Genomic DNA, 11,614 nt, shown 5'->3' with positions numbered 1-11,614 from the left:
ACTGCTGTTCCTGAAACCACGCTTTCTTTCTTTGCGTGCACATTTGGGCGGTGTTATGCAAATCTTCCCACATAGTGATGTAGATATGTGGGGGCGTGTTAGAACGAGCCGTTTTAGGTAGGTGTGGCTGACTCTTAACTTTTATAAAGAATATCTCTTTGGATTTGAGACTTTAGTCTTTGCAACTTTACAGATCTTCTTTATGCACCAAGAGTTTGTAACACTCCAAAGAGAAAGGAAAAATTTAAATCGCCATCATATGACCCCTTTAAATATGTTAGAAAAAAACCAAGGCAAGACTCAAAAAGACAATGAGCTCAAAACCCACAAATATGACTAGGGAGGCTATTCATGTCCATTTGAAGGCAGCATAAACATAGATATCATAGGCTGTAAACAGCTTTATTGCTTTACATCATTATTTTAAACCATGTAGAACCAATCACAGGAAAACCATTTCTATAAAGAAGTGCCTGTTTCTATAGAAAACCATATACCAGTGCTATAAAAGAAACCAGAAATAATGCATCCATGTGAAGAACCTATAAAGTAACACCAAAAACTTCTCCATAGTGAAACTGAAATTTTCTATAGTGATATTCTGTTAACCAAGAACAATTTCAACAAATTCAGTAATGACTTCTATGTTATGCTTAGTAAAATTCTATATTGTATCTAAAATAAAAATGCTGTAGTTTTGCTTGACTACATTTAACAGTGTTGTTAAATATTACCTATTAGAAGGCAGATGAAGGCATGAGTAATCTAAATGTCCTATCTATCTATCTATCTATCTATCTATCTATCTATCTGTCTGTCTGTCTGTCTGTCTGTCTGTCTCTGTCTGTCTCTGTCTGTCTGTCTGTCTGACTAAACGACTAAATGTATACATTTTTAATACATCTATATCAATATATATATATGTAGAACAGGGATGGCGAACTCCAGTCCTGGAGAGCCGCAGCCCTGCAGAGTTCAGCTCCAACCCTAATTAAAACTCACCTGCCTGTAGCTTCCTAGTAACCCTTCAGACGCAGAGTTCAGCTCCAACCCTAATTAAAACTCACCTGCCTGTAGCTTCCTAGTAACCCTTCAGACCTTGATTAGCTTGTTCAGGTGTGTTTGATTAGGGTTGAAGCAAAACTCTGCAGGGCTGCGGCTCTCCAGGACCGACGTTCGCCACCCCTGATATAGAATAAAGAGAGAAAGAAAAGCAATACATTTTAGTGTTAAGTCATTATGTCAGTACTCTGTCTCAATGTGTGATAAATTAAGGTTTCTTCTTCTCAGACTCAGAGAGCATGGAGCCACAGCACTGGGACCCGCTGCCCTCATCTCTGTTGCCATGGCATCTCAGTTCACAGGGTCAAAAGTCTGTACCATAATTATGTGTTCTGACAAATATACCTGTTTTGTTATGATAAATATGTGCTGCAATGATAAAACCACTACTCACTGAGTTAAGCCATAGTCTAGAAGAGGACACATCATATATTATATTGCATATTTATATTTATATTTTGCTTTAGCTACTGATGCATACTGATGCTATACATTACGTGTATATATTTGTGTATTTTTTATTAATTTTTTTCAGGTTATAATTTGCACAGATGGGCAGGCCAACATAGGCTTAGGCCAATTAGATCAAGAGTCTTCCCATTGCCCCACCCCCTCGCCTTATTTTTACAACCAGTTAGCCCATTATGCTGCTGAAAAAGGGTGAGCCGACTGCAAAACACAAATCTCTTTCTGAATATTGTGTTATTTTCTCCCCGTGTGGGGTGTGCATTACTAAGTAATTAATCACTCTAATTTAATTACTTTTCCCTCAAAAAAGTAAAGTAAGAGATTACTCTTGATTTTTCTGTAATTTAATTACAGTTACTTCTGATGTAATTGCATTAAATACTGTATAGAACAATTTTGTATAAAACAATTAAAATGTTAAAATGTATTTTTTAATGTAACCTTCTCCCTTTAAATACCTTTGTTGATTCAAGAATAATTTATGCAGTTTCATATTATTTATGTGAAAGAATTAAACGAGCCGTTTCATTTCTATCCTTGTATTGTCAAACTGTTCGAGGCTGATTTTAGATTTAGGAAGTCATGCAGTATTTTTAGAGCGAGTAATTAGTACAGTAATCTAACTACACTGTTGAAGATGTAATTGCAAGCTAATAATTGATTACTTTTTTAGAGTAGCTTGCCCAACACTGATTTTAGCGAACAACAATGAATGTACAATGCCAGTGTACCTAATGAAATCATGTCAAGTGTTATTGTGGTCATTAAGTCATAGATTTCTGTTGCTGTGGTTATTTACAGTGTGATAGTGTCCGTGATGACCTTTGAAGGAGAGGACTGTCGTTTGGCAGAGGTTGGGAGGTTGGCTGATCACACAGGAGGCAGAGTGAGTTACTGCTTTTTGTTTAGCAGTCTGGGTCATGTTGCAATTATCAGATAAGATGGTAAAGACTGATTATTTTAGAGAAACCTAGAGGTACATGAGGATTGCAGCAACAATCCATTTCTCCTGAGGGTGTTGTTTTTCTCTAATTCGGTTACGGCTCACACACTTGTAGCTCATTGTAAACTATGTGAAAAATGCTCACGTTTTCAGCGTGACCCCTTCGCTCTACATTTTCGGCTCACAGCAACTGTCTGTCACTACATCTGTTATATCGCAGACTTCATGCACATCTTGAACCTTGTGTGTAAAACCCCTCTGTAGAAGCTTAATCTGTTTTTAATGGGTTTAAGGTATGTAGCTTGAAGCTTATTTCAGAGAAACTGATACTTATCACCAGTGACACCCACACATACAAGGAAGGACTATTTTCTGTGCAGTATTTCACCTTCAGCTGCATTTGAATGTGAAAAGGGGTTTTGGCTTTGAAACAATGATAATAGGAAACTGGTGCATACGTTTGCAAGACATCAATCACTTTAGTGTCATCCATCTCTGTAGTGTGCACCACAAGTTTATTAGTTTGTACCTAGGTCAGTATGTTTTTTTATTTTATTTATACTTTTATTTGTAATCATACAAAAGATTTTTATTTAAAATAAATTCTGTTTGTATCACAGTTTCCACAATATCATTAAACAGCACAACTGTTTTCAACATTGATAATAGTGAGAAATATTTCTTGAGCAAATCGGCGTATTAGAATGATTTCTGAAGGATCACGTGACACTGAAGACTGGAGTAATGATGCTGAAAATTCAGCTTTGCCATCACAGGAATAAATTACTTTTCAAATATATAAAAATAGAACACAGTTATTTTAAATTGTAATAATATTTCGCAATATTATTGTCTTTATTATATTTTTGATCAAAGAAATGCAGCTTTGGTGGGCATAAAAGACTTTTTTCAATAACACAAAAATCTGGTGTTTTTGGGGAAGTCGTGGCCTAATGGTTAGAGCGTTGGACTCGTAACCCAAAGGTTGTGGGTTCGAGTCTCGTACCGGCAGGGATTGCAGGTGGGGGGAGTGAATGAACTGCGAAATTACATATAAGCCAAGATCTTAAATGTTAAAAACTAATTATGTATTTTTCATCCATTTTTCAGATAAATATTGTAAATATTGGTACAGTTGCCACAGAGATTCAGAGCGCTATAGCTGACAATGTCCTAGCAACTAGCGTTATGGCAACACTGCTGGCACCGGATGGCATGTAAGTATCCATTACTAACCTTCACTCACACGAACACACATAAATACATGCAAACACAAATATGCACTATACACTCATTGCATAGCGTCTGTCTCTGTTTTTCTCTGTCTTCTCTGATTGACGTAGGTACTTCCCCTATGAGGAGGATAATCATAGGTTAGTACGAGAGATTGGCAACGTAACAGATGGTGTTGAGATCACCTTCCAGTTTGCAGTCAGACCAGAAAAAGTTGAATGTAAGCACAAAATATACAGTGCAATCAAAAGAAATTGAATTGAAACAATGCACGTTTAAGCATTTTTATATGGAACACAAAATGTAGAATTTTTAAATGTGCGTTTTTTTAGGTTTCCAACAACGGGACCGGGTCCCTTTTCAGCTGCAGCTGAGTTTCAAGACTCGAGATTTGCAGAAAGTGACGAGAGTCATCACTCAACAGAAACGTGTCACCACCAGCAGGCAAACCACTAAAAATACTACACAATAACAGCAAACACCCTGCAGATCTATGACTGTCTCATCTCACTTTATAGTTTTGACATAAACTACTTGCTGATTTATAGTCAGCTGTTTCACATGCAAAAATGTAATTGTAGTAGACATAGAAAGACAGTTATATATATATCTCAACCTTCCTTTCTCCATCTCTGTGTCTTGTCCTGTGTGTGTAGTTGGGTGTGGGCAGGCAGTTTAAATATGTCTGTGTTGGGCGTTCACTGTGCCCAGCTGTGTGCCAGGCTGACTATGGAGGGCCGGGTACAGGAAGCACAGAGACAACTCAGAGCTCAGCAGGACCTTCTCAAAGACATCAGGTATAGCAAACCTCTCCAGACGGCTCTTTGCTACATCATATGTGTATGTATAAAAAAATATCTCTCTTAATGTATTGTTTATCTCACAGTCAACAGAAGCCGAGCCCTAAAGAAGAGAGTATCTATGGGAACTGGATCAGCACCATGAGTATGATCTGTGAAGACCTCACCACTGTCAACCAGGTGTGCATACACCCTCAACCTTCCAAATAATAGTATAAATAAATGATTTCATTTTATTTTTGAATTTTATGAATTTCCAGCATCATCACTCCAGTCTTCAGTGTCACATGATCCTTCAGAAATCATTCTGATATGCTGATTTGCTGCTCAAAACATTTCTTATTATTATCAGTGTTGAGAATAGCTGTGCTGCTTAATATTTTTGTGGATGCGATACATTTTTTCAGGATTCTTTCATGAATGGAAAGTACGAAGTAAAAATTAACAGCATTTATTTGATATAGTCTTTTTTGTAACATTATACATGTCTTTACTGTCATCTCTATATATTTCTTAAGGATCACGTGACACTGTAGACTGGATTAATGGCTGCTGAAAATTTGCCTTTGCCGTTAGAGAAATAAATTACACTTAAGCAGTTGTTTTACAATAGTATTTCACAATATTACTGCTTTACTGTATTTTGATTAAATAAATGCAGCCTTGGTTAGTGTAAAGTGAGTATTTAAAAAAATCGTTATTATTCCAAAAATTCCAAATGTTATATAATCATTAATATTATTAAGTCATTAAAACATTATGGAATATTTAACTAATCAGTAGGTGGTGCTATTCAAATATGAATACATATCAAGCATTTTTATTACATGAATAAGTTGTATGCATTAAAATTTACTACACTTTAATACACTTTAGCAGAACATAAATCAAGCATTGTCATTGTTTACTTAATTCAGCATACCACACTCTAAAAAATGCTGGGTTAAATACAACCCAGTGCTGGGTAAAATAGGGACAAACCCAGCAATTGGGTTGTTTTGACCCAGTGGTTGGGTTAAATGTTTAACCCAACCTTCTGGGTAGTGCACAGTCTGGATAGACACACTCTTAAATGCTTGTAGATATGTGTCAGTGATTGTGTTTAACATTCAACATGTTTTGAAATCTGCTCAGCTCCAAAAGTGCCCCAAGCCATATTAGCATTATAGATGAATCATTATTTGTGACTAAATGATAAAGTCCTTGTGCTAAAAGCATGACACACTTTTACTCTAAACAGAACACAGCAGAAACTGACACCATACCAGCATCCCGAACACCTTCCGCTGCGGTGAGTTAAAGATCTCCCACACTTTATATGTGACCCTGGATCACAAAACCAGTCATAAGGGTCAATTTTTTCGAAATTGAGATTTATACATCATCTGAAAGCTGAATAAATAAGCTTTGCATTGATGTATGGTTTGTTAGGATATGACAATATTTGGCTGAGATACAACTATTTGAAAACCTGGAATCTGAGAGTGCAAAAAAATCTAAATATTGAGAAAATCGCCTTTAAAGTTGTCCAAATGAAGTTCTTAGCAATGCATATTACTAATCAAAAATTAAGTTTTAATGTATTTACAGTAGGAAATTGACAAAATATCTTCATGGAACATGATCTTTACTTAATATCCTAATTATTTTTGGCATAAAAGAAAAATCAATCATTTTGACCCGTATTTTGGGCTATTGCTAGAAATATACCCCAGCGACTTAAGACTGGTTTTGTGGTCCAGGGTCACATATATAACAGAAAATATAGGATTTAAAACGCGGATGTACACACAAACTTGTTAGGATTTTGAAAAACAGTTATACATAAAATGAATAAGAAATGATGCTGAGATTTCATGGATCATCACATCAAATATGTTCCCCTCCAGAGTCTCTCAGATGCGGCGGCCAAGGTGGTCTACCAAATGAAGAGAGCGAAGAGCGTGAGCGGAAAGGGACAGAGAGTTGCCATGCTGGAGCACTGAGCTCAGATGTCACCTAGACTCATGAGCGGTCATTTAAATGTGAAACCAGTCATATAGGCTGCTATATCAATCTCAAACTATGGGCAATGAATACTGCTTGGAATATATGCAATATAAAATATATGCAAACTATGAGTTGATAACCTAGTATCCAGCTGGTGAGTTTCTTGTCATGCCATCACTGCTGTATTTATCTTTGGCTGGTCTGTGCATTTCAGACAATTTTGCGTGAGTAACTTGGGTAAATGTATGTCAGATTACCAGCTTAGATACTAGGGACTGTATTAATAAATATAATGCGATCAAATAAAACATGTTTTATAGAAATCACAGTCTGATTCCTCTTACTCTTTCTACTTACACCACATTAAAATCTTCAAATCATTTTATAATGTATGCCGATTTAAAGGATAAAGACTGGTAAAAGTGTGTCAACAGAACCAACTTTAGTGATGTACGTGACAAAAATGCCCTGATCATTTGCACTCTGTGTTCTTTCTTATCGCACTCTCTGTCTTTCCCTAATGTTAATGTCAGATGTAGAGTAGCGTTTGACGTTTGAAATACCATTCATGAAATGAGGCGATTCTATCTGTCTCTCTGCAGATGGTATGTACCTAGAAACCTGTGTCACCATCTGGTTCTCCCTTAAGAAAAACATCTGGTTTGTGAGAAATCACAGTCTGATTCCTCTTACTCTTTCTACTTATACCACATTAAAATCTTCAAATCATTTTATAATGTATGCCGATTTAAAGGATAAAGACTGGTAAAAGTGTGTCAACAGAACCAACTTTAGTGATGTACGTGACAAAAATGCCCTGATCATTTGCACTCTGTGTTCTTTCTTATCGCACTCTCTGTCTTTCCCTAATGTTAATGTCAGATGTAGAGTAGCGTTTGACGTTTGAAATACCATTCATGAAATGAGACGATTCTATCTGTCTCTCTGCAGATGGTATGTACCTAGAAACCTGTGTCACCATCTGGTTCTCCCTTAAGAAAAACATCTGTTTTTCTACAGATTTAACACTACGTCATGTTTTTCCATAATGAGGCTTTGTTTTGCACATATGACCTCTGGTTCACCCCACAAACTGACCGCAAAAGACCTTTAATTCAGTCATGATCAGGTCCAGATCTCTGTAGAATCACAGGTTTTGCAGACCCATCTCCTTGTGTTATTTATTTATTCATTCATTTATAATTTTATTTCAGCTGCCAATAAGCATGTTGTACTGTCATCTCAGTTTAACATGCTTTACAATAAAGAAAATGCAAAAAATAATACATAAAAGTTTCAAACAAATGATGCAAAACCTTTTCTCAGAATAATTTTTTGGTCACACTTTATTTTAAGGTCCAATGGTCGTTATTAACAAACCATTAACTATGACTTTTGCCTCAATAAACTCCTAATTTGCTGCGTATTAATAGTCAAGGTAGTTGTTAGATTTAGTTATTGGGTAGGATTATGGATGTACAATATGGTCATGCAGAGCATGTGCTTTATAAGTACTAATAAACAGCCAATATGTTAATAATAGGCATGTTAATAAGCAACTAGTTAAAAGAGAGAGAATTAGTCCCTATATACTGAAGTGTTACCAATTTTTCTGACTTTTAGCAATGACTTTTATCCAACTGGTGTCATTTTGTGTAGTTCATCATATAGACATTTCATTCATATTAACATATGACAAAACTTAATTTTGAACCGTATAGAATAAAATTAAATCTTTGCAGATTCTGACTGGGTTTGGTCATGATCATTGTCAGTATTAGTTAAAACAAAATGTAAACTACTTATGTTTCTGCATGATTCATTTGACAAAACCTGACAACGAAGTGTGTGTGAAACAAGCATGTAATTTTGCTTGGAATCTCATCAGACAGGTTTAAGCTCACTCTATCTGGGAGAAAGAGAGAGAAAGAGCGCTGATGAGGGAGGGAGGGGCAGATCAGTCAACCAAAAGCAAACCACACGTACGATTTTCGATCATACCTGTACAGCTGGATACAACACGAGGACAGAGTACGAGACCACCGGATAAAGAAAAAAGAGTCTTACAGAGGTAATTTACACCGAGATTTAATGTAAATTCAATTTTATGACTGTTACTATAGATTTGGCGTTAAGCATATAAGTCAAAATCTGTTATAAAAATTATAGTTCATACTAAATCATATAGTTAATAAAGAAGTATTTCGATTAAAAAAATTGTTGACACTTAAGCCACACTTGAAAACGAATGAATGTCATTGATCAGATGACGAATGAAACCAAGAAGTGTTTATTTGAGAGAACGATAGCTTAAGCACACTTCTCAAGCAAAACTACTTTTTGTTGTTGTTGCTGTAAAAAGGGACAAAAAAACACATCTTACCACTTGTCAAACTCGATTCTGAGACACTGTGGTGAAGCACACTGTGAACCTGAGGGAACTGACTTCATACATAAAATCATGGGACTGGCTGGTTAAATGTTACTGGGAAAAAATGCTTTGTTCTGAGAAAGTGTTCATTTGTTAGCAGATTTAACTAGGTTTGATATGTTGTTGTCTTTATTCAATGACATTCTGGAGTTTTAAGTGCCACCGGCATAATAGTACAACTGATTGGCTTCATTTGTGTGTGTGTGTTTGTTCATTTGTTTCCTTTGTTTGAAATAGGTTTGAATTCCCAGAACCCACCCAGCTGCTCCACAGGACTAAGATAGTTGGCGGGTAAAGGAAGGAACATACCACTGAAGCAGACAGATCTGAAATGTGACAAGTGCTCTTACACAACATGTGCACACTTTAGCCAGTAGTGCCTCATTCCAGTGTGAAACTGCTGATTAGAGGTGAGAGCACCATTTTCTAATCTGTCTAATTTAGTGAGATTTACAAAACATCTCAATGAAACTAACCTACATCCTGGACTATTGCTACTAACATACACCGACTCAGTAATCCTAGAGGTCGCTTTTGTCTGTGAAGATTGACAACTGAACAATTGTTGGTATGACAACTATATTTGACCTTATAAACTGCATTTGAATATGTTACATTGGCTCTAGTTTTAGTACTTGTGACTATTTTCACAGCTTTCTTATTGACACAAGGTGTTGTGATCATGTTCTATTTGTAGGTTTGCTGTTGTGCTGGCTGAAGTATTTAAACTCATGCCAAATGTTTGAGTCTAAAACCCTAGAAGCAGAAAAAAATGTTTTATCCTCCAAAATGAAATAGGAAAGCACTAGAAAAAGGGTTATAGTTACCTAAAACTAAACCCATAAAAATGTGTCGCTTGAAATAAAATAAATGTTAAACGTAATAAACTAAAACATTTTTTTATTTATTTCAGCCATATGCCAAAGCAATATTTCTAATTTCTTATTTTTTATTTGAAATAAAATTAATAATAAAAAACGTACATAGACATCTAAAAAACAACAACTAATAAAAATAACAAAAACACAACAAAATTACTACAAATTTTACTGACCTTAAGACAAGGCAAGGCAAAGTTTATTTATATTGCACATTTCATACACAATGGCAATTCAAAGTGCTTTACATATAAAAGGAATTAAATATATAATCATAAAAACATAATCACAACAATAAAACAAGGAATGTAAAAAATGTTATGTAATTAATTTTAATTATTAAATGTTTTAATTTTAATAATGATTTAAAAATTTATTTAAAATTAATTAAAACAGTAAAGAAAAAAATGGTTATACAAAAATACAGTGCAATCAGTTCGGATGTAGCACAGTGCTCATTCAGTAAATGCACAGCTGGAAGCCAGTGTAAGGACCTGAGGACTGGTGTGATATGCTCAGATTTTCTGGTTCTAGTCAGAATCCTGGCAGCAGCGTTCTGGATGAGCTGCAGCTGATTTTTAGTTGTTTGACCCCTAGAGTAAAGGTATGCATTCACTTTGAGAACTTCATCTTTGTTTTCCAAATGCAATGACTTCAGTTTTTTTCTCGGTTAACTGAAGAAAGTTGGCACATCCAACTGTTAATTTCTTCAATGCATTGGCAGAGGAAGTCAGTGGGGCTGTAGTCATTTGGAGATAAGGCAAGGTAAACCTGGGTATCATCCGCATAGCTGTGATAGGCAATTTGGTGGAAGTGCCTTTTTCTGTTCTAAAGAAGGGGGTGTCCCAATACTTTTGTCCATAGTGTGTGTACAAGTCGTTGTTGTTAGGTGATGAGTTTTTGGCACAAGGTCTTCATTTAAAGCCACACCAGAGGTGTTCAGCTGGGATTATTATTATTTTTTTTTTATTTAAACCTTTATTTAACCAGGAAATGAAACTCTTGAGATTAAAAATCTCTTTTACAAGAAGGTCCTGGCCAAGATTGGCAACACATTTAGTTACACATAAAATTAAATACATTAATTTACATATACAGAAATATACACAAGTCACTCGAAACATTTACAATCAAATGACTCTAAAACTAGATCCTTTAAAATACATTTAAAATCAGTTAGTGATACCAACTCTTTTAAGCATAACTTATCTTGTAATTGATTCCAATCAAATGGAGCTGCATAACTAAATGCCCGTTGACCCATATTAGTACGAACTTTAGGGATGCTTAAAAGATAATAGCCTTGTGAGCGAAGACCATAATTCTTTACACCTTTTTGAATGATATTCTGCTGTAAATACGAAGGAAGTAAACCTAAAATGATTTTATATATAAATAAGTACCAATGCTTGAATCTATGGGATGACAACGCCGGCCAACCAACCCGAGAGTACAATAAACAATGATGAGTAAGGGCTTTTGAATTTGTGATAAACCGTTAATGCTCCATGATAAACCGAACGCCTGTAAACAACGTTTAGGTGCCTGCATATAAATGATATCACAATAATCCAACACTGACAAAAACATAGCTGCTACCAATCTCTTCCTTGCTTCAAAAGAAAGACAAGACTTAACTCTAAAAAAAAAAGGCCCGGTTTCGACTTTAATTTTTTCACAAGGTACTAAACATAAGGCCCAAAAGAAAGAGAATCATCGATGTATTCATATACATTTACACTTCAGTTTTTCAAAACTGGATGAAACCAAAAGAACCGCAAAGAGTCCTTTTTTTTTAGAACTTAGGACT

General features: G+C 35.4%; 2 protein-coding genes across 2 annotated transcripts in view; both read left to right on the top strand.

Annotated features, from left to right (window-relative positions):
- LOC107738091 (circularly permutated Ras protein 1-like) overlaps positions 1–6,805 on the top strand; it is a 15,173-nt gene extending 8,368 nt beyond the window's left edge. The window contains exons 11-20 of the mRNA XM_016549765.1: positions 1,291–1,372; positions 1,598–1,722; positions 2,332–2,416; positions 3,584–3,690; positions 3,817–3,926; positions 4,039–4,150; positions 4,363–4,503; positions 4,593–4,686; positions 5,747–5,797; positions 6,396–6,805. Of these exons, the coding sequence (XP_016405251.1) occupies positions 1,291–1,372; positions 1,598–1,722; positions 2,332–2,416; positions 3,584–3,690; positions 3,817–3,926; positions 4,039–4,150; positions 4,363–4,503; positions 4,593–4,686; positions 5,747–5,797; positions 6,396–6,491 (1,003 nt within the window). The 3' untranslated portion in view covers positions 6,492–6,805. The remainder of the gene's footprint in view (positions 1–1,290; positions 1,373–1,597; positions 1,723–2,331; positions 2,417–3,583; positions 3,691–3,816; positions 3,927–4,038; positions 4,151–4,362; positions 4,504–4,592; positions 4,687–5,746; positions 5,798–6,395) is intronic.
- A 1,701-nt stretch (positions 6,806–8,506) lies between these two features.
- LOC107738074 (E3 ubiquitin-protein ligase TRIM58-like) overlaps positions 8,507–11,614 on the top strand; it is a 15,764-nt gene continuing 12,656 nt past the window's right edge. Inside the window, exons 1-2 of the mRNA XM_016549753.1 lie at positions 8,507–8,566; positions 9,164–9,336. The gene's annotated coding sequence lies outside the window, so the exon portion shown is untranslated. The remainder of the gene's footprint in view (positions 8,567–9,163; positions 9,337–11,614) is intronic.

This window comes from Sinocyclocheilus rhinocerous, unplaced genomic scaffold, assembly GCF_001515625.1.
Source record: "Sinocyclocheilus rhinocerous isolate Xijiao unplaced genomic scaffold, SAMN03320098_v1.1 scaffold494, whole genome shotgun sequence".
Lineage (NCBI taxonomy): Eukaryota > Metazoa > Chordata > Actinopteri > Cypriniformes > Cyprinidae > Sinocyclocheilus > Sinocyclocheilus rhinocerous.
The sequence above is the reverse complement of the archived record's forward strand: the minus strand, read 5'-3'. Positions and strand labels throughout refer to the sequence as shown.